Source organism: Erpetoichthys calabaricus, chromosome 13, assembly GCF_900747795.2.
Source record: "Erpetoichthys calabaricus chromosome 13, fErpCal1.3, whole genome shotgun sequence".
Classification (NCBI taxonomy): domain Eukaryota; kingdom Metazoa; phylum Chordata; class Cladistia; order Polypteriformes; family Polypteridae; genus Erpetoichthys; species Erpetoichthys calabaricus.
This window is the reverse complement of record NC_041406.2, coordinates 110626200-110650662: the sequence shown is the minus strand read 5'-3', so window position 1 is coordinate 110650662 and position 24463 is coordinate 110626200. Positions and strand designations below refer to the sequence as shown.

General features: G+C 36.2%; 1 protein-coding gene across 1 annotated transcript; it reads left to right on the top strand.

The window, feature by feature from the left end:
* The first annotated feature begins 1857 nt into the window (after positions 1-1857).
* On the top strand, positions 1858-23613 carry fignl1 (fidgetin-like 1). Its single transcript, XM_028817448.2, has 2 exons — positions 1858-1965; positions 20955-23613. The coding sequence occupies exon 2, from the start codon at positions 20980-20982 to the stop codon at positions 22999-23001; it is 2022 nt and encodes a 673-aa protein (XP_028673281.2). The 5' UTR covers positions 1858-1965; positions 20955-20979; the 3' UTR covers positions 23002-23613.
* Positions 23614-24463: the final 850 nt, after the last annotated feature.

The window sequence follows — 24463 nt, the reverse complement described above, 5'->3', positions numbered from 1 at the left end:
TTGTGGAATTGGTGTTTACTCAGCTATCCCTTGTTCTTCATGGAAATTGGTCAATTGCTGTTGGGTTCAACTGTTTTTGTCAAACACACGATTTTGGACCTTCTTTATTAAACAGGATTAAACATTCTTCTTTATTGTATTTGGATCTGTTATAAAAAACTTATTTCAGGAAAGGGACTGACACATTTTGTTAAGTGAGATCTGTCAGCAGCTTGTGTGCAGAATTCCTTTATGCCAGGGGTTTCCAAGCTCAGTCTTGGTGTACCATTGTGGCTACTGGCTTTAATTCCAACCAGTTTCAAAAATCAGTGGGGCACTTTTATGCCTCAATCTAATTGTTTACTTCATCTTTTTATTTACTTATTCCTTATTCAGAAAAATGCTCTAATTTACATTGAGAAGAAATTTGGAAGTGTATTTTCTTTGTCACAGTTAACAAACACTTAACTTTCTTTAATAATTTTTCCTTCAATCCACCTTATTTCTGAGGTATTATTTGGTCCTTAAATTCCACCCCAAATACTTACAATTAGTGACAAGCAGTGTAGACAAAGGTGCAAATGACACAATGTTAAAAGTGAGCCACTTCTACTCCATTTGTGTGCTAATTAATAAAAGGCTTAACTAAGCAGTCCTCAATTTCAGTCCAACAGACCACCTTAACTTAATTGTGTCAATCCAGAGTTTATAAAATAGATTTTTTAACATTTAGGAAATGTAGCAAGCATTTGTGTACCTTTTGTTTTGCTTTTTAGATTAGATAAATTTCACTAACACCTTAAGATTTTGCTATTTTTTATGTTCTGGTCATTTAGGCTTTTTCTTAATAATTAGCTTGCAAGTGAATGTTATAATGAAGCAGCTGCTTCCCTTTTGTATTCAGGGTCATATGCACCTGCTCATCACTAATCGTCAGTATTTGGATACAATTAAGGGGGTGAACTGCACAGGGAAAGGTGAATTAAAGTAAACAAAGTTATCATTTAAAGATATTACTAAAACATGCAAATTTCTATTTTTTGTTTACATGTAAATATACTAACATATTTCTGAATGCAAAATAAGAGAAGAAATAGACTAATTAAACTGATCATTTACAAGCAAGACTGAACCATTTATTTTTCAAACTTGTTACAATGAAATCCCGCAGCCGTTGTGGTACCACTGGATTAAATTTAGGAATTGTTTCTTTATGCCGAATGGTTGAAAATCCGTGATGCCGCAATCTTCATTAAAAAAGAACAAACCTGTCGACATTCACCAAAATACTCTCCGAGATCGTTCTGGCTTCACAGTGACCGTTACTACGGAGGAACACAAAGCACAGCCTTGTCTTAACGAAAGAAATATGACAAGTTAACAACAATGTCTAACATAAAGCATTTACGACCCTAGAGGTGCTTTCCTTACCTATTGTTCCAGAAGGGGGTTTGAGCGAAACTGTAATAAGGACACAAGTTGCTTTGAGATTTACTACGAACAACGTGTCAAATCGCACAACTTTGTGAATTCAAGTAATACCGGCCCGAGTCTTAACTAAATCGACCTGAAGTTGTTTAAGCATTTTGAGCTACTTTTTGTATGAAAATGTGCTATATAAATGTAGTTGTTGTTAGCCACGGGGGATTAGATGTCAAAATACTCAGAAACACCAGCCCTTGTTTGTATTATCAGCCGTGGGCGAGATATCTCACTTGTGGCAGTGACACTGGAGAAGGACAGGTCTAATAATAGGCGGGTACACTTGTGGGCCGTTGACCACTCAGTGCTTTTTTTCCTTCTGGTCATTTGACTGATTAGGCTACTATCCAATCCACGCTAAGAACATTCCTGCTCATAAAAACAGGAGGCGGAGTCATTTTTGTTTTCCAGTTGCAAACATCGTGCTCCGCGATTGTAACTGCTTCCGGGGTGCAAACACTGGCAGTCGGACAGAAGGGCGGCGGGAAGTTTGGTTTATTTACGGTAAGGGGAAGCTGTATGATTTCTCCTCAGTACAAATGTTTCTTTATAATAAACAGTGCCAGTAGTTTATCTGCAGTTTTAAACAAGCGTATGGCACAAAGATATTTATATCAAAGTTATGTTTCTTTATTTCACGTTTCCTTTGGTTGCGTGTATTGGGCTGTACGTTAGAATTTCAACAAATCCTCGCCAGGTCCTTCAACCCTTTTCGTTTTACAGACTCCTTAGAAAGTGAAATTTTAAGTGGAGTTTTTAGAGGTGATTGGCTACTATTTCTCAACTAACGGCAAGCCCTAGCTTCTGTGTATTTATTCAGTGCATTCCTTTCCAAAGTTAGCCTTCTATTAATAAATATTCTTAATTAGGAATGTTACTGTGCAAAGCCGCGACATTGATTAAGTGGGTTAGGGAAAAAGTGATTTATGTTTTTTCTGACAATTTACAACGCCTTTGCGTGTGTGTGTGTGTGTGTGTGTGTGTGTGTGTGTGTGTGTGTATTAGTTTATATGTATCTGCATATATTATGTGTGTGTATATACAGGGTATATATATATATATATATATATATATATATATATATATATATATAAAATATTCACCCCACTGAATTAAAGCTGAAAGTCAGCACTTCAACTGCATCTGAGTTGTTTTATTTAAAATTCATTGTGGTAATGTACAGAACCAAAATTAGAAAAAAGTTGTCTCTGTTCAATTTTTGGACCTAACTGTATGTATGTATGTATGTATGTATATATATATACAGTATATACACACACACTATTATTGACTATATTAAGGTATTATGCAATTTTGTTTATTTGAAGGGTGTGTACATAGTGAGTTCAAAACATATTTGTAAGTTTCTGTCTGTAGCATTTTCTTGACTTTTTACCATTGCTTTTTTTTTTTTAAAAAAATTCAGTCCTTTATTTCTGTATCATGTTCTGTATGAATGCATGAGCAGAGTGGAGAGATTTTATAATTAATAGCAAAAGCTTTGAAGGAACAAAGAAATGAGTGGTTATAACAGTATATGGTATGTGTTGTGTGTCTTGTAGTTCAATTAACAATTTTTAAAATTGGAACAATTTTAGTAATTCTAGAGGCAAAAAGTGGGGAGAGAGAAAAGAAAAGCATTTCCTGTTTAGTTACTGTAGGATATAGATCAAAAGATGCATGTATTAAGCTAGCTGTGTTACCTGGCTTTGTGTAGGAAATTTCATAAGACTATAGGCCACAGTTATAGTGCTGTTTGTTAATCAGGAGTATCAGAAGAACTATACAACTAAGGTTTTGTGCATATGATATTTGTAGTGTTTTTAACCAAGGGCTAATATTATTAGCAGGCATTGTATAATGGTGGTTAAGGCTTTGGACCTAGGACTTCAAACACAGAGGTTGTGGGTTCAAACCCTGCTACTGACCCTATGTAATCATTAGCAGTCACTTCACCTGCTTGTAGTTCAGTTGGAAAAACAACATGCTGTGACTTGGCTTTTGTTGATGGTCTTTGCAAAACACAATTTTACAGGAAAGTGTTATCTTTTTTTTTTTTTAATTGAAATGAGTAATAAGTAGGAATAATGTCAAATGTAAGTATATTATCATTAGATGTTTACGATTTTCGTTTGTTTACATCATTCACTGAAGTACGATATTTTTCTCATGATTTTGTCAGATGCAATTCCCATTGATAATCCCTAGAAATGAATGTATATTTAAAACCGTGCTTAAATTGGATATAAATAAGTGCTGATAATGTATATGTTACACTGATATATTATCGTGATGAGCTACAAGTGCGCAGGACTTCCCTTTCAGAAATTCAAGCACCTATAACTAAGACTGACATTTCACTGTTGTAGTTTACACTGCCATGATCAAAGTGGAGGAGTTGGTGATATGGGTTTGGGGTCAGATTTCAGCACTGCAACTGGGGGCTGGAGGCAGACAGAGCAAAATGTATGTCCAAGATGAGTGTCGGTATGCATCTAAGAGTATTGGCAGTCAACAGTAAAACAACAGTACTTGCTAACTATTAAGCTCTGCAACTTCCTTGGGTTTCGCCAAATGTTTTTCTTCCATTTCACAACGTGATCACATCTCTTTTTTCATGTCCAGGACACTGCCTTCTCTTCAGTCATCCCTTACCTTATTGGTTAGTGGTGCTTTCGGCGTACATCACCATCACCAAATTTCAATTAAATCTGTCAAGGCATTTTTGAGATTTTGAGTTATTTATTTTTTCTATTGTATGGGAAGAGGTTTAACCTCTAAATACTGATGCATCAAAATGTCTTTTCTTAGCAAATACCTAGTGCCCTAGATGTACCGTCCTGCCAAATTTCACCTTTTAACTAAATTGGAAATACAGTGATCCCTCGCTATATCGCGCTTCGCCTTTCGCGGCTTCACTCCATCGCGGATTTTATATGTAAGCATATTTAAATATATATCGCGGATTTTTTGCTGGTTCGCGGATTTCTGCGGACAATGGGTCTTTTAATTTCTGGTACGTGCTTCCTCAGCTGGTTTGCCCAGTTGATTCATACAAGGGACGCTATTGGCAGATGGCTGAGAAGCTACCCAACTTACTTTTCTCTGTCTCTCTTGCGCTGACTTTCTCTGATCCTGACGTAGGGGGATTGAGCAGGGGGGCTGTTCGCACACCTAGACGATACAGACGCTCGTCTAAAAATGCTGAAAGATTATCTTCACGTTGCTATCTTTTGTGTAGCTGCTTCCTGAAACGACATGCTGCACGGTGCTTCGCATACTTAAAAGCTCGAAGGGCACGTATTGAATTTTGACTGAAAAACAAACTCTGTCTCTCTCTATCTCTCCTCTCTCTCTCTCTCTCTCTCTCTCTCTCTCTCTCTCTCTCTCTCTCTCTCCCTGCTCCTGACGAAGGGGGTGTGAGCTGCCGCCTTCAACAGCTTTGTGCCGTGGTGCTTCGCATACTTAAAAGCCAAACAGCCCTATTGATTTGTTTGCTAGAGATTGTTTTCTCTATCTATGTGACATTCTGTGCTCCTGACACGCACTCCTTTGAAGAGGAAGATATGTTTGCATTCTTTTTAATTGTGAGATGGAACTGTCATCTCTGTCTTGTCATGGAGCACAGTTTAAACTTTTGAAAAAGAGACAAATGTCTGTTTGCAGTGTTTGAATAACGTTCCTGTCCTCTCTACAACCTCCTGTGTTTCTGCGCAAATCTGTGACCCAAGCATGACAATATAAAAATAGCCATATAAACATATGGTTTCTACTTCGCGGATTTTCTTATTTCGCGGGTGATTCTGGAACGCAACCCCGCGATGGAGGAGGGATTACTGTAGTGTTTTTGTTCATGAGTGAGTAAGTTGAGTGTGTCAGTCAGCTTTACATTATTTATACAGTACTGTATATACTAAGATGATGCTGACAAAATGTCGTGTCTCAGTGGCCTGGGTCAGCCTGTCATTCATTTGTTTTGAGGCAGGATGCTCCATACATGAATGTTTCAGGGTGGCGTTCATGGTGCAATCACGTACAGTGGTGTGAAAAACTATTTGCCCCCTTCCTGATTTCTTATTCTTTTGCATGTTTGTCACACAAAATGTTTCTGATCATCAAACACATTTAACCATTAGTCAAATATAACACAAGTAAACACAAAATGCAGTTTGTAAATGGTGGTTTTTATTATTTAGGGAGGAAAAAAAAATCCAAACCTACATGGCCCTGTGTGAAAAAGTAATTGCCCCCTGAACCTAATAACTGGTTGGGCCACCCTTAGCAGCAATAACTGCAATCAAGCGTTTGCGATAACTTGCAATGAGTCTTTTACAGCGCTCTGGAGGAATTTTGGCCCACTCATCTTTGCAAAATTGTTGTAATTCAGCTTTATTTGAGGGTTTTCTAGCATGAACCGGCCTTTTAAGGTCATGCCATAGCATCTCAATTGGATTCAGGTCAGGACTTTGACTAGGCCACTCCAAAGTCTTCATTTTGTTTTTCTTCAGCCATTCAGAGGTGGATTTGCTGGTGTGTTTTGGGTCATTGTCCTGTTGCAGCACCCAAGATCGCTTCAGCTTGAGTTGATGAACAGATGGCCGGATATTCTCCTTCAGGATTTTTTGGTAGACAGTAGAATTCATGGTTCCATCTATCACAGCAAGCCTTCCAGGTCCTGAAGCAGCAAAACAACTCCAGACCATCACACTAACACCACCATATTTTACTGTTGGTATGATGTTCTTTTTCTGAAATGCTGTGTTCCTTTTACGCCAGATGTAACGGGACATTTGCCTTCCAAAAAGTTCAACTTTTGTCTCATCAGTCCACAAGGTATTTCCCAAAAGTCTTGGCAATCATTGAGATGTTTCTTAGCAAAATTGAGACGAGCCCTAATGTTCTTTTGCTTAACAGTGGTTTGCGTCTTGGAAATCGCCATGCAGGCCGTTTTTGCCCAGTCTCTTTCTTATGGTGGAGTCGTGAACACTGACCTTAATTGAGGCAATGAGGCCTGCAGTTCTTTAGACGTTGTCCTGGGGTCTTTTGTGACCTCTCGGATGAGTCGTCTCTGCGCTCTTGGGGTAATTTTGGTCGGCCGGCCACTCCCTGGGAAGGTTCACCACTGTTCCATGTTTTTGCCATTTGTGGATAATGGCTCTCACTGTGGTTCGCTGGAGTCCCAAAGCTTTAGAAATGGCTTTATAACCTTTACCAGACTGATAGATCTCAATTACTTTTGTTCTCATTTGTTCCTGAATTTCTTTGGATCTTGGCATGATGTCTAGCTTTTGAGGTGCTTTTGGTCTACTTCTCTGTGTCAGGCAGCTCCTATTTAAGTGATTTCTTGATTGAAACAGGGGTGGCAGTAATCAGGCCTGGGGGGTGGCTATGGAAATTGAACTCAGGTGTGATACACCACAGTTAGGTTATTTTTTAACATGGGGGGCAATTACTTTTTCACACAGGGCCATGTAGGTTTGGATTTTTTTTCTCCCTAAATAATAAAAACCATCATTTAAAAACTGCATTTTGTGTTTACTTGTGTTATATTTGACTAATGGTTAAATGTGTTTGATGATCAGAAACATTTTGTGTGACAAACATGCAAAAGAATAAGAAATCAGGAAGGGGGCAAATAGTTTTTCACACCACTGTATATTTACAAGGTTATTGTTTTCATGTACATTTACTTGCTTGGCAGAAGTTTTTATCCAAAGCAGCTTACAAAAGAGATAAACATATTGTTTAAATTAAATAGAAATGTGTATACGTGAGGTTTTGTAAATCTGATCTATTTTTTTTTTTGGTGTACACATTTTCCTTTTTTTGGACGTGTGCATATTTTTCTGCTTGAACACACAAATAAAATCATAAATGAAGCCCCTTGGCTCTATCATAGAATATTTTATTATACATGCGTACTGATTTCAGTTTAAGAAGCTTCAGTTAAGAAAACATTTGATATAGTTTCATTGCATTCAGTGTAGTATTCGGTGTTATTTTCCCCCTAAATTAGTGATATTTACAGTTTAGGTTTAGGTCCAGTTTATGGACATTTGCTCATGAGTAACAAATAATAGCTTACTTTCCCATTTTTATGAGCTCCATTTTCATAACTACTTGCATCTTTAATTGTAGCATATATAAAATCCAATGACCCTAATCTAGTTTAAGCATATTTGATAGTAGATATGTAATATACTGTATATTAATTTTTTTTATCACTGTTATGTAAAATCCTTTTGAGGCAGGTTAATTGATTCTTAGGTTACTGGTTTTGCTTATTGTGTTCAGCAGTGTCATTAATTGGATTTTGGTCACAGTCAAGTTTTTTAAGTGCCGTATCCCAGATTATTTTTATAAGGTTCACTCAAATTAACTTTTTTTTTTTTTTTATATAAATATTTTTTGCACTGTTTACTGTGTTTCAGTAGATCCATGATGACCAGTAAGAGGGCAGAAAGAGAATAAGGATTAAAATGTCCATGGTTTCCAGTAGCTAGTGAAATATATGTCTACTACATTAGTTTGAGGAGAAAACAACATCATTAAAGCAAGGAGCCTGAAGCTTTTTTTTTTTTTTTTTTACAGCTGGAGCAAAGTTCTCTGTGTGTGTATATTTATATATTAAAAACCTAAGCTTAGAAAGGTGTGCACAGTGTACAGATCTAATTTATATTCATCCATGTTTAACGCTAATTGAGGAGGAAGTATTCCTTGAGTAGTGCCTTTCGATTTATCATCTGTGATTATGAGTAATGCTGATTGGTGAAATTCACTAAATTGTTTATCACAATGAATATCCTGTGTTTGACAGTAACTTTGTTTGCCAAATATTTTTCTGTAAATTTGCCATGTGGCTGGCAAAGACTAAAATTTTTTTTGTCATGACATTGCTTTAACAGCCATGTGCAGAACTTTCACACATGCTTACTATAAGATCACAATCCGATCACTACGCATGTGTGATGTTATGACTTTATACAGTGAAATTTGCTCCTGCATGCATTAAAAAAAAAAAAAAAAAAAAAAAAAAGTGGAGTGGTGACATGTTGCATATTAATTAGCAAATGCAAATAAGAATTTCCCTGTACCCCATACATGTGACAGTAATGATCCTATATAAACCTATAATGATTTCCTTTTTCTTTTATAATATTTCAATTTCTTATCACAGAGACTGGTCAAGTCAAATTTGCAGGTAATTGTTAATACTAATTCTTAATTGGTATGCTATTTTCACGTTGATTACCCTTATTTCTGGAAGCATCTGTCTCAACTCTCACAGAAGTGTGGATCAATATACTGTTCATATCTTCACAGGATTGCGGTACTTGTTTTATAGCAGTGTTTTTTACAGCAGTTGCTCTTTACCATGCTTCCCTTGTTTAGATTAGTATATGTTCATACACAACAGATAAACATTACATTTAAAATGTGTAATTTTTCTGCCATACATTTTTTTTCTGGTCCTTACAGGATAAAAATGATTTTTTTTTATCAGTAAGATTGCTAGCAGCACACTAATAACAAATGTAACAGAAAATGGTTTTGCAAATGCAGTCATGAGAGATTGATGGGTTAAATAAGACATCACTAATCAACCTAGAGTCAAGATAATTTTATTCTTATACTTCTTTTTTGAGTAACCTGTGTTTTTCATTATTTGCATTTTTCCATTTTGTTTTAGTTTGCACTAAAGCAATCATGAAATGATTTAAATGAAAGATTAAAAAAATGGCATTAACTGTGTCTCATAGCTGAGTAATACCAAAGTATGCAGACATGAGGCTATATTAATAGTGATTTTGCTTTTTTAGGGAAAAAAATTCTAGAAAAGGTTTGCAATATTTTACTACTTGTACATCTTTTTGACCTTCAAGAAGTTATTGAGAACATTGTTTTTGAAGAGCTTATGATAATTATCTAAAACTGAGTCCACAGGTCTCTTTAAGTCTTATAAACTATTAACTTCAGATATGTAATGTTTACAGGTTCATTATCCATTTTACTTACCACAGCAAGAAGATACAGTCTACAGTATAATGCTTAGTAGTGTTTTTGCACAGTCTTTACTACTATCTTTCTCTCTTTGCTTGTTTAATGGCCAGTTTTTGGGATCACTCACGTTAGCCAATTTCTCCAAAAATTTTGGAAGTATTAGGGTAGAAAGCTTTACAGTTGGATGCCATTCCTGACATAAAGTCCCATAGTTGCTTTTTACCACACATAAGTGCTAGATCACAGACGTACCAGTGTTTATCACTGTCTTTAAGTCTTCAATAACATTGTCAAGAGTCTGCATGAGGTAGAAACATATTTTACCTTTACGTATTCTCTCAGTACCCTCTACTAGTGCTTCAAAAGCATTGAGAGCATGTCATCTCAAGGCACAAAACTTAAGGTAATTTAAATCTGTTTGTCATTTTAAATGTTTGCCAAGTATAATTGAATTGCCTTTTTCCACAACAGTTTTTGAGATGGAAAGGGCAAACTCAGTAGTCGTGCACATGTTGCTACACGTATTATTTTTGTGCACATTTGTCTCTATGTGCATTTGTTGGCCTGCTTTTGTTGATGCTAGTTTATCAATATACTGGCTGGCCTTGTTTACAAAAAAAAGTGTCTCTGTTTCTTTATCAAAGACAAATGTAGCAGTCAGTATTCTCTGTGCTTTTAAAATGTACAGAATTAAGCTTTGGTGACAGTGCAGAGGCTTTGGGAGGAACCATTTTTAGGTTGTAATCGATAGGATTGTTCAATAAAAACCCTTCTTACCATCTTCAAAATCTGTACTTGACAATAGATTTTGTGTCATGTATTTTAGTCTTTTATGACTTGAATTTGAGGAAGCAAATAACGTAAATGCAAAACACATTCAGATTTTATCTGAATAATACGTTATAACTGCATGATGTTTCTGAAATGTTGAGCTTATTGTACTTTGTGACAGTCATTTTTACAATAGTACTCTATTTATACTGCAGCCATATCAATGGACCTACTATTGTTGGATGAAACTTTGCACACCACATGGTTGATGGGAAAGGGCTGTAATGGTAAAATGTACATGTGAAGTGAAAACACTAAATGGTACTTGTAGACTAGTCAAGACAACTAGTGCAGCAGATAATAAATCCATCTTAGCCAATCTATGCAACCTTTACACTTTATCATGCAACACATGATATTACTTAACAATTGTGGGTCCCTGCACTGAATACCATGTAGTAGTAATAGAGGTTTGTTTTCTAATAATTTAACATTGCATATATTAGTATATTTTTGTGAACACAAGATACAACCTCTTCAGTTTGACTATATCTGTTGTTGATTTTTGCCCAACAATATCAAAAATATAACCAGAAAAGGCAACTCAAAATGCAGCTTAAAAAGGTATTTGGCACTGGTTTTTGGCAGTTAGAAATTAAACCAGCAGAGAGAATAAAACACCAGATACCCCGGCAACAAGTAATGAAAAGCAAAAACTGCTGGTGCCACCTGACAAGTGATTTACTGGTACAACCTGCCTTTGGCTTGTTAGAGTGCGATCCTGCATCATTGCATCGTGTAAGATGAAGATCGGTTTCCTGCAATCTGTTAATGCTCTCCCGGGAATATTTGTTGTAAATCAAAACAATGTAATTTTTCACAGCGACCGGCAGGTGGAGCATGAATGTCCTCTATCAGCATTTTTTAATCCATATAATTTTTTTCTATTTAAAATGTCCTTTATTAAATTATAGTGTTTGCCTGGCTGTGGGGATCTCAATTTCTGATCCCGGAAGGCTTGCATGCCCTCTTTAAAGTTGTTAATGAAATCTGTTTTTTACTTACACAACTTGATCCTGCTGTAATTTCGCTACATTAATGAGGGAAGACTGCCATAGTGTTTAATGGAGATGAATGACATGAATAGTCCCTTTGTCATTTTTGTTATTTTAATTTATTTTCCTGATTAAATTTAAAATTGCATTATTAAATACAGTTCAGTAGATGGTGCATCAAAAAAGTTAACACTGAATATGCCCAAAAGAGTGTCTCTGCTGGATGGACAGAAATCTGCCTATGTTATGTAGATGTTTGCCTTTTTTGTTTTTATATAATTCTAAACTGCAACAACAGCCTCAATATTTTTTTAAATTTATGGAAAAAAATCACTTAAAATACAAATTGTTTTGCCTACTTATTGTATATCAGAATTGTAAAAAATTAATTGACTTGAATTATACCAGATTCATCTTTTTAATATAGAAAATTATAGTTTTGCACTGTATGTGTATTTAGTAAAGCGACTGCAAAACAGTCAAACTATTAAAAACAATTTAATACAAAAACGCAGGAAGTTTGTTATTTGAAAATGCAGAGAGAATAAATGTACAAGAGCAATCAATAACCATAAATATGTGAATATGGTGTGGCCACCAATTACAATTGTGAATGTCCAGAGTCCCAACGTATAATGGTCAAGTGGTACTGAGTATAGGATTACAGTCTTAATACCAATGTATAAACTGGGGTTTGTAAATAGCCCTTGTTGTCTAGAGCAGGGGTTTTGAATCTTTTTAACTGCATGCTAGTCTTTGTAACTTAGCCAAATTGATACACCACTATTTACTTTTAAGATCAAAAGTGATAACATGAATATAAAATTATAGCATTTGAAAAACAAAAGAAAATATAGTATTTTTATTGAAGGAAAAATAATAATTTATATCATTTAATAAATAATAACATAACTCATAAATAACTTATAAAGGTATTTCATTTGTGGAATATGCTTGTTTACCTATATTAGTTTGGTATATTTGGTGCGATTTGTCTTTATTTTTAGCTCCAAGTCCAAATTGCTTCTGTATTTATTTTTTAGATATAACACAGATAAAAAGCCATTTTCACTCAAGTATATCATACTGAGTGGTAGCAAAAGAGTTTACAGCTTTATCTGCAATGAGAAGATATTCAATTTGTTTTGCAAACAAAAAGTCTGCTAAAACCACAGTTCTTATAGTAGAGGTCCATCACTGGAGAGTTCAATCAACTCTTCTTTTTGTTGCAAAGTCAAAGACAGTGGTAACAGATTGACTCTGATAGAAAATGGATCTTCAATCCAAAATACCGTTGATAATTTGTCTGGAAAACAGACCTGAAATTTCAAGATTAAGCTCATTCAATGATCCTCTATATTTTCATCCAAAATTTTGGTTACTGTATCTGCAGCTGTTTGTAATATTAATGGCTCACCAATTTTTTTTTATCCTTTGGCTTTGTATGAAGATTTGATGGGTTTTGTTTTTATCCCGGAGAAATGCTTGATTTGAGATTTATTTCCTGATAAATCTGTTTAAAATACTCTAGTAGTAGTAATGGCTTGACAGCTTATCGTAGTAAATCAGAAATTGAGGTCAAGGAGTATTTTCTTCCTTGGTGTAATTAAATGCATATACAAGATACATGGAATTGAATTTCTAATAGCTGCATTATGTTTCTTTTTTTGAACACAGAGTTAAGAATTCTAAACCGTCATCTTCAGCTTCATGAACATTGAATTCTGAACTGCTAGCTCGTGATTCTTAGTCTTAGTTGTTCTTTGTTTTAAGAGAACCAATTTTCAACAACTTATCCGTATTAAATAAGGTTTAAATATAAATTTTCAAAACTTTTTAACCTAATACAGTCAAGACTGTCTTGATTTCTGACTGATACAGACATAACAAAACTTTAAGACGTTTATGTGTGCTGAATTCTCTTTTTAACTACAGAGTCTCACGCTATTTCAATGGACTTAACATTAAAATAAATTTTATAATTATGCTGATAAGAACATAAAGTGCATGCAAACAGTTGGCAGCAATCAATTTTCGTGATAACTTGATTTTTTTCTTTGACATTCTGCCCTTTTACATTAGTTTTCTATATTTTATGATTATGTTTTAATTTACTGGCTGTATGCTGTGTACCATACTTTGGGAACTCCTTGTAGAGAGAATACTCAAAGGCAATCCATAGAAATGTGTAGTATTCATTATGATTTTTTTGAAGAAAATGGCCAATGAACTCAGGCCAGAGCTTTTTTTCAGGTCTTTAAATACATGACAAAGCAAGAATAATTTATTGAAGGCAGCATCATTGAGGTGCAGTGAAATTGAAGTAACTGACGCTGCTGAATGAAAGATCGACAAACAGTAAAAAATAGTAATTCAAGAAGAGAACATTAAAAAAAATTGCACTTTATTGATCATAAGCATTTTTTGGTGGAGGCATTTTGTATATTAGAAAACCTGCAGTAATTGTTTTGTTGTTAGAACCGTTTTATTTTGATATCCTGGTATGGCTAGATGGAGAACAATGCCTATGTTTCTTGTAATTCGCTCTTGTGTCAAGCTTCACCAAAGTAGTTTTATGACTTTTCTGTATTTATGAATGAAAAAGTACATTCCCGGGAATTAGTGCTGGGCGGTATACCGGTTCATACTGAAAACCGTTTTTTATTTTTTTTATGATGCGGATTTTTCTTATACCGCAACACCGGTTTAAATTGCCTAAACGACGTTCGGAACGTGGCGCAGCGGGAAACTGTTCAAGTGGGGACCTTTTTCACTGCTACACCGCTAAACACAGATTTGTTGCACTAGGGCTCTTTTTCACTGCTACACCACCAAATAGTGGGCGGTAGCATAGGAATGCTGCGTGGTGAAAATGGACACACATAGATGCACTTACAATAACATAGAAATCAATATAAACAACATTAACATCATTATCATATGAGAATATGAAGTAATATATAAGAAGCACATTTCATATAAATATAAATTATTAAACAGTAAAATGTTCTTCTATAATTTGCTACCGTGGCTTTTCGTTGGTCTGTCCAGGATTTTAAATCACCTGTAGCTTGCAAACCGTTTCACCTATTGACTTGAAATCTGGTACACATATAATACGTCACGTCTGCTATCCGCTTTATGGGTGATGATTGTATTACTCTTTTTATGTTTATTTTATTTTAGAATCAACTCCTATCTGCGCACACCAGGGCGGCCGTGGGCAGATGCGTATGGTGTATTCACTCCATGTTATCGTGCATTGCGCTGTCACTGGTATTTTGATAAAAGAATTTGAACAATATATAAGAAGCATATAAATTGTTAAACAGTAAAACATTAACATTTAAGAAGTAAAGTTACATTGAGTACTACTGCAGTGCCTTCGGGTATACCTCATTTTTTGTTTGCCCATTACATGCTTAAATGTATAAATTTTTTGGTGTACCTACCCGAGAACACGCGACATATAACCGACCGTGGAGAAGCATGGATTTTAAACACGCGTTGAGTTCATCTGCTGGTCTCCCTCGTGGAATAACTGGTAATGTTTGACTAAAATGTACAGCGAGTAAAACGACATTACCTCCTTTTTTTTTTTTATGATCTCTGAGATCTTGCTTTTTTCGGTTCAAGGCTTCATAAGCTCTTTTATGTTCCATGGTGTACTTAATAAGTACTAATTATCCCAAACCATCATCTTTGAATGTTGCAAGACTTTCGCCTTGTATGTAGATCGGGGTAATTACATTCATTGCATTCCTAGTCTGAATCACAATCTGATTGTATGGGTGGTTACCTGGCACTGTAGGGTTGCCACCCGTCCTTTAAAATACGGAATCGTGCCGCGTTTGAGAATGAAATTGCGCGTCCCGTTTTGAATCAATACTGGACGGGATTTATCCCGTATTTTTTTTATCATTTTTTTTTTTAAAGCAGCGTGTCATGCAAATCATCCCACACGCATTTTATGAAGATGCCTCCTTTCCTACTTTTGATTGGGTAATACTTGATGTCATCGTTAGTTTGATTGGTGTTTTTAACTGTCCAGTGAGGAGGGCGTGTCTTTTTAGTACAGTCTGCAAAGTGTTGGCACTGAGATGTGGCGTCAGCGCCATAGTTGAAGCCCCTAACGTTGCGGTCAGCAAGTCGGCTAACATCCGCCATGTGCCGTCTTTCAGTTGCGAGAAGCAGATCATAGAATGGTTGAAACTGTTGCCCCTAACGTTGCGCCACGGCGTGTGGTTCGTTTATACCTCGTGTCTTCTCATTAAACTTTTATCTCGCGAATATGTTATTGCAATCCTTAATGGGAGCGTTTCAATAAACTGATTGAAAATAGTTTTGCATTTACCTTTTTAGTAAAAGGCGAGCTTTTAAGCCTGAGAAATCACCCCGTAAATGCACACGTTTAATTGCACATGTGTTAATATGTATGCTTACACAGTATTAAAAGACAGTCAAAAATTAACGTCATTTACCTTCGTTCCCGCGTGTGACTCGTGCTGTAAATGTCTTCCTTGTTTTTAGTTCACGTGATTACGTAGGAGGCGTGATGACGCGATACGTGACTCCGCCTCCTCCATTACAGTGTATGGACAAAAAATATGTTCCAGTTATGACCATTACGCTTTGAATTTCGAAATGAAACCTGCCTAACTTTTGTAAGTAAGCTGTAAGGAATGAGCTTGCTAAATTTCAGCCTTCCACCTACACGGGAAGTTGGAGAATTAGTGATGAGTGAGTGAGTGAGTGAGTGAGTGAGTGAGTCAGTGAGGGCTTTGCCTTTTATTAGTATAGATTTAAGTTAAACCTGTGCGATACCCATTCATACATCCAGTTTTTTGGAGCCTCGTCACACCTGCGATAAAGTTCTCTACACTGAACATAATAGTGCAACTATCAGTAATGATACTATTATTTATTTTATTGTTATTATTTATTAGTTTAAATATTATGCAGTTTAATGATGATAAAGTTGTTTAAAAAGTCACTTTAACGTGTCAGTGGACAGAGATTGTTAACATTAACAGAAAGTGTAGTTGGTTTACAAAAAATATTTACTATTTATTCCTTTTCTAAGACATATTCAGTGTAATACAACTTTTGACAAGCACTTCTGGATATTTTACTAAGTCTAAATGCCTCTTTGTATGGTTGAAAATATGTTGTCAAAATTATAGTTTAAGTTTTTGCAAAATTTGTTCAATAAAAAGGTTCTATATTTTGACTGAATCTGTCATGCAATGTGATACCTTCTCCATTAGTGCCATCCCCTTGAAAACTATCACTTTATGGGGCAATGCAAACCTGTATTAATACTTGTGTGCACGTTAAAATGTTTTTTTTGTACAATGAACAATACTCTTGACAGTGGAATAGGTTATTCTTAGCCAGTAATTCCAGTGGAAAATGTGGTTAACATCCACTCATGCATGGGGAAAAAAATACCACTGAATACCGTGAAACCGGGATAATTTAGAAAAATACAGTGATATAGAATTTTGGTCATACTGCCCACCCCTACCGGGAATATATATAAACTTTAACTTTTCAGGTTGCAAGGGCGAATGTCTCTGGATTTTGATTTTGCCTTTATTTGTAAGGCTAAACTGCATTGTAATGTATGAGAATAGAATATTTCCTTGAAAAAGGTTTCGGCCTAGGGGATGTGCTGCAAAATAAACTGATCACTTTTGACTTTTGCTGCATTGTTAACTGTGTTAGATTTTACCAACTGAAGATGAGCCTTGACTGTAGGAACTGCAGAATTTTTTTATGTATTCCTTTTAAAATTTAGTTTAAGCAGCACACAATTGTACAATGCTTATGTAAAATAATCATATACATATTAACTTAAATGCGAATAATGTGTCTTATTAGCAATAATTACAAATCATAAACAATATGTAACTCTTTATGGTCTATAATATATAGCAGATTTTAATAACGTAAAGTAAATGGGCAAGTGATATCAGTGGATACTTTGGTCTAGCTATGTAATTGCTATTGAAAACATAAACAGTGCTTGTGTATAGTTAGCTTTTTGCTATCTTGTTTCAGTTTAGGTGGATATTCAAATGACCTTTATATACTGTTAACACTATGGGGCACATCGGAGGCCCAAACACCAGACACAAAACCCACAAACACAATTCCAGATTAAAATAGTTATTCTGTTTTTATGACAGCATGTTAACAAGCTTGTTTGGTCAGTCCAGTACAGCACAATAATGCCACATATTTATCCATCTCCTTCCACTGCTTTTTAGTGAGCATTGTGCTTTTCCTCCTGACTCAAAGAGGATTTGACAAATTAGTAATTTTGTCCTAATCATGGTTAAAACAATGATCCTAAATGAAAACAAGTGGTCTGTGTTTTCATCTCTGAATAGGTCAGTATACCAGTAGAACTGTGTCCAGATTAGGTACACCTGCTTGAGTGACTGCATCCCTAACGCAGTGATGACTTCTTACAGCTGCCAGGTACCAAAAGGTCATGTGTGAATGTGTAAGTACACCCTATTATATACAAGGGTGAGTCAAAAGTTATCTGCACTCTGGCTATAGAATTTATTTTAATCAACTTTCAGAAAAGACAAATACATAATTTTTCGACATAATCTCACTGCTTTTCAGTACACTTTGTCCATCTGTCAACAAGCTTTTATATTCCTTCATTAAAAATATTTTATGCTGAGCTGTGAGCCACGTATGCACTGCTGTCTTCACCTCTTCATCAGATGTGAATCTTCTTCCTCATAAGGCTTCTTTCGAAACCCAAGTCTGTCATGGATTATTGCATAGGCACAGCCATGGCTGATTTGCAAATGATTTGCCACATCATCTGCTACTGTCACTTTTCTGTTCAACAGAATCATTTCACGTGCACGCTCAGTGTTGGCATCAGTCATGGATGTGGACGGGGTTCTAGCTCCTTCTTCATGGCTGACACTTCCTTCTCTATCCATTCATACACACTTCTTCGTGACAAAACACTTTCTCCATACTGTGCACAAAGTCTTCAATAAATATCAGCACCAGATACACCCTTGGACCACAAAAAACGAATCACTGCATGTTGCTCTTCTTTCATGGAAATCACAAGTGGGGCGCCATTGTTTATCGCACTGCAGTTACAGATGATCTGATGTAACATATTCACACTTGCACAGCACTGACTGGGGTGACAGAGACCTTGTACGGAAAGCACTGATAAGATATTGCAGTCAACAAAAGTTCTAGTATAACCGGAGTGCGGCAAATTTTTGACTCACCCTCATATAAAATAAATTTCCTTTTTCTTCCCCAATTTTCTTCAAGATAACGGAGACAGAAATTTTGATATAAAGTAGTTATACTCGCTAATCATTGTGTCCGAGAATGGCAACATGTTACATGTTCATTAGTGCATGGAAGTAATAATTTTACTGTACTATTCACATGAAAATAATGACCCTATAAACCTATAGTACAAAAGAAAAGTGAACAAGGCATAAAATAGTTCTGTGGTAAGAAATGAACTGTTGATGTAAAGGGCTTAGTCAGGGACTGACACAGCTTGTACAGAATATGCAGATAACAGATGAGCTACAGTTAGTCAAGTGATAGCCGATTACAATAGCGATGCCAATAAAAACAAATCAGAATCCGTAATTCATCTTATTGTTTGAAAGTTCTTCAGTTGTCAACAAGGATATCATTTAAAGCATTTTCATGAGTACATACAAAAGACATTGGAAGTAGAAAAGCATCCAGTGGTTTACTGCTATTTCACACTAATGGAAAAACAATCTGTCCTAATGGTTATATAATTATTTTGCATATGTTTGTGGCACAAACTAGGTACCTTTGAATGCCACAGAATATTTGAGCATTATTACTGATCAAATGCATGCCTTAATGACAGAGTATTTTTTTTCTTTCCTTCAGATGAATGCTCTTTTCCCCAAGGAATATTCAGTTTAAATTGAGTTGCCTCTCCAATCACTTTTCTTTATCCAATTGAGCAACTAGAGGATATGTAGCATAAGCTAGTGGTGACTCTCTGCACTGATTTGCAACAACTATGGGACACAGTGGAGTTAACATGGGCTCAACTCTTTGTGCTGTTTTTTGGCCTTCATTTCATTTGATGTCTCTATAAGCTCAGACTGTTTTGATGGCCAAAGGGAGATTATCTTACTACTGGGTATGTGCACTGCCCTAGTAAAATGTTTGCTTGATGCTTATTACTAGAAATAAAGCATATCAGACATAAGAAGGAAAATACAAAATTTAAGGAAATATGACCACAAGAATTTACATTTTTAAATCCAGATTTTTTTTAAAAACAATGCAAAATATTAAACCCACATAATCATCACACATTCAGGACCAAAGTCTGAGATTCAGAATTACCCCACATTTTACTTGTGGTCAGTCTGGAAACATTTAATGAAGTATAATGAAAATGTACCTCTATATTCATAAAGAGAAAATTAGTTTCTTGACCAAACTAGCTCATGCTAGAAACAAATAAGACTAAGGAAAGTATTGTTGTGTATCGAAAGAGTTCTGTGACATTGCTTCTTTTTGTCCATAAACACTGTAGAAAATTGCCCAGATAGTTGACATTTCTATTGCTATTGACAGTCTCACTGATTTGACTGTTAAGAACAATGTTTTTTGTTTTGGTGGCTTGATGTCACAGGATCTAATGCAGCTATTTCACAGCTCTAAGAACTTAGGTGCAAGTCTCTGCTTGTAAACTGTGTAGTTTACATGTTCTTCCAGTTTTCTTTTTTGTTTCTTCCCACATACCTAATGCATCCAGGTTAGGCTTATATGTTACCCTAAATTGGTCCGCTTGGGGTGGGGTTTTATGTGTGTGTGGCTTGCAGTGTACAGCCATTTTTGCTGATTTGATTGATGCCCCCTGCTGCCATAGGCCATGACACCAGTGACTCCTGGAGGGGACTGGGCGGTCTCGTGGCCTGGAACCCCTACAGATTTTATTTTTTTCTCCAGCCTTCTGGAGTTTTTTTTTGTTTTTTCTGTCCACCCTGGCCATCAGACCTTACTCCTTTCTATGTTAACTAATGTTGTCTTATTTTAATTTCTTATTTTGTCTTTTATTTTTCTTCTCTTTATTATGTAAAGCACTTTGAGCTACTTTTTGTATGAAAATGTGCTATATAAATAAATGTTGTTGTTGTTGTTCCTTAATGGACTGAACTGAGGGAACATTTTTTTTTTTTTTTTGCAAGTGGTGTCGTAATGGATTAATTTAATCCAGCACTTCCTTCAAACTAAAGTGTTACAAATTTTGTACATTAAAATTGCTTCAGTTACAAAAATAGTCTTTTAACAGCTGTTAGCCATCAGTGTACCAAATACCAAAAATAAGGAACATGTGATTTATTATCCAAAAAAGTCACATTTTAGTATTAATACTATTTTCAAACAGGATTAGCTGATAATAAATGTAAATTGGTGGCTTAAAGTGTTGAATTGTAACATATGTATTATTTAAACAGTGTTTTACTAGTATTGATGCTATATTTTAAATGCTTCATTTTTTTATTACAAACTGATCCTACAATAGCTTTTTATACCCATGTTATTTTTATTTTATTTAGAACATATTGGAAATTGCTTTAACTTTTGTTTTCCCTTTCTGCCTAGGAACCACATAAGGCAGTCTGCTAATATGAGTAGTGCACACCTGAATGAATGGCAGAAGCGGTCCATTGGCATTACATCTGGCACCTGGAAACCTGAACAGAAGGCAGATGCCTACCGGGCAAACATTTTAGACATCCAGTATGCATGGGCAAGCGGAGACCTCTCAGATGGTGCTGCCAGGAGCTTGTTCAAGAGGTACGCAAAGAAGTATTCAGCCATTGTGGATTCTGACAGTGCAGAGACTGGCTTGAATAACTATGCTGACAGCGTCCTGCAACTAGCCAGGTGTCAAAGGAACAACAGTGACAAGTGGGAATCCTCCTTAACTCAAGAAAGTGTACTGAAGCTAAAATGCGTGCAAGAGATGATTGAAGTGGGCACAAAAAGCAGGAATTCCCTCGTGGCACCAGCTGATTTGAACTTGACAGTTGCTGGTGAGGTCAGTGCTAATGCGAATGAAAGGCACCTGAAAGTTGTCTCTAGTTGCAACTCTAAAGGTCTTGCATCTAAAAGTAGAAGTTGTGCTATAACCAATGTGTATGCAGACAGAAGACCACCTGTTCAGAAGCCTTTATTTAATCATTGCATAGGTGCTACCAGTGCATCTGGCTTATTCAACAGTAGCTCCTCAGTCACTGTAGAAACTGCCCCTTCAGTACTTATAAACCAGGAAATGCCAAGTTCTTCTTCAGGCTTGAGTCATTTTGGGTCTGGACTTACTCACCCTAATGTCACACAGTCAGCAGTTTCCCAGCATTCCAACTCAATTAAAAGGAAAACATTCTCCAGCACCTACATTGACGAAGGTACTAATGCTCACCAGCCTTATAATACCTTTGAGCAGGGACATTCTGTCAGTCATGGTGGGATCAGAAAGAACACAGAAGAGAACAGTATGTCTAGCTTCCGGACAGCAAAGGAACAACTGCTTGTAGAACAACATAAAAAAAACGGAAACCACCCTCAACGAATGCCTGTGATGTCTTCCTATGGAGGAACAAAAAAATCCTTGGGAGCTAGTAGATCTAGAGGTGCTTTTGGAAAGTTTGTACCACCAGTGCCCAAGCAAGATGAGAATGAAGGCAGAGGGATGATTTTAAAACCTTCAGGTGCATCTTCTGATTCGACCATTCCAGTTGATGAGCGACTGAAAAACTTTGAGCCAAAAATTATTGAGCTTATCTTGAGTGAAATTATGGATCATGGTCCCCCAATTACCTGGGATGACATTGCTGGACTAGAGTTTGCCAAAGCCACCATTAAGGAGATTGTAGTTTGGCCCATGTTGAGACCAGATATCTTCACCGGGCTTAGAGGGCCACCCAAGGGCATTCTCCTTTTTGGTCCTCCTGGAACTGGCAAAACATTAATTGGGAAATGCATCGCATGCCAATCTGGAGCAACCTTTTTTAGCATCAGTGCTTCTTCACTCACTTCTAAATGGGTTGGTGAAGGTGAGAAGATGGTTCGTGCCTTGTTCTGTATTGCCCGCTGTCACCAGCCTGCTGTCATCTTCATTGATGAGATTGATTCTCTCTTGTCTCAAAGAGTAGATGGTGAACATGATTCTTCTCGCCGAATAAAAACTGAATTTTTAGTGCAGCTGGATGGGGCTACCACCTCAGCTGATGAAAGAATTCTTGTTGTTGGAGCTACCAATCGGCCTCAAGAAATTGACGAAGCAGCAAGGAGGCGGCTGGCTAAGAGATTATATATTCCTCTGCCAGAAGCTTTGGCTCGTAGGCAGATTGTGGAAAAGCTGATGTCTCAAGAGAACTGTCAGCTTGAAAATAATCAACTTCAGTTGATCATTAAGCAGTCGGAAGGTTTCTCGGGAGCTGATATGACCCAACTCTGTCGAGAAGCTGCCCTTGGTCCCATTCGCAGCATAAAAGTCATGGACATCTCCACCATTACACCTGATCAAGTCCGAGCCATTGCCTACTGTGACTTTCAAGATGCTTTTCGGACTGTGCGACCCAGTGTTTCAGCCAAAGACTTGGAGCTGTATGAAACTTGGAACAAGACCTTTGGCTGTGGTCATTGATTAATGTGGGCCTTGAAAGGTCATAAGCAGAAAATCAATTTTAGGGTTCCCAAATCATTAATATTTATTTGTTTAATCTACATATTGTTTGCTTAAGACTCATTAATAAACATAGAATGACTTTTGTCTTTCAAAAATGGATTTGATGTGCGAGTTGGTGGCTGTTGGAGGTTGGGTATTCCTTAAGTGATGGGCACAAATCAGTCAGGTTTGTTTTTGAAGTTCATAAGTAACTGTCCCAGGGCTTTTCCACTATAGTCAGAGGAGAGCAGTTAGCTCAGATTAAATGAATATTTAGATGGCTTAGTGAAGGATATGACTGTCGTAGTTTTTGCATAAGCTCTAACCCAAGAAGCATCATCCATGCACAAGTTGGTAAACCCGTCCTCCGACAGTGTCTGGAACTTACAGGCAAGGAACAGTGATGTAGTGGGTGGACATGGAGAACAATTAAATGGTGAATTATTATTCAAAGCAGAATAGCTACCCCATCAAGTAGTACACAAGTGTTTCTGGTGACTGTATGGATTGGAGCATTCAGGTCAAATGTGTCTTGTTCTTCTTCCTGAGCGTCTTTTCTTCAGTATTTGTAATAAACATGTCTTTACTCTTTTTCCATTTGTTTAAGTCATTGTGTCTGTACTATTTCACAGTATTTTGATTTCTGAAATTTTTGTTTTACAGATGAAGTTATTTATTATGTCTTGAAATCAACGGAGATTAATCTACAAATATAACAGGGACTTGGTAGGATGTCCACAGCAGAGTACTTTAGTGTCAAGAATTTTTAATTTTGGGAAGCCAATTTGAAAAGTATATTTTGTGCTGCAAATACAGTGTATTTAATAAGACTAACTACATTTCCTGTTGTTTTTCAGCTGCTCTCTAGATGGCAGTATATAGTCTTCTTGTTTATAGTCCACGTGGTGACATGTAATAAATAATATGCATTATACACACATGCTTGTTCTGTTAAATTAGATTACTAAAATTTGCTTCCTATTAATAATTAAGAATTCATAATAGTCAATGCATAGTTCAATTGGAAAAAAAGAGTAGTTGGGACACAGCATTTAAAATGATCACATAGCTTTCATGTGAATATTTTTCTTCAACAAAACACAAGTATGGTGGCACAATGCTTGACATTGCTGCTTAGGAATTGTACAAGTCCGGGTTTAAATCCCATCCTGTTCACTTTGAGTTTTTCTCTTTATTTATTTATTTATTAATTTTTATTGTAATCATTCCATACAAATAGATCAATTTATAACCAAACAAAATTGAAGAAAAATCAAACCCCACCCCTGAGAAGGAGAGCTTAGCCAAAGGAGAGTTGCTTAGGGCTTTTTAATAAGGCAACAAATAAACAAAAGAAAGGGAGAAATAAATATATATGTAAATAAGAGATGGAGAAGGGAATTAAAAGCGGTTATAGTTATTTCTCTTATTCTAAAATAAT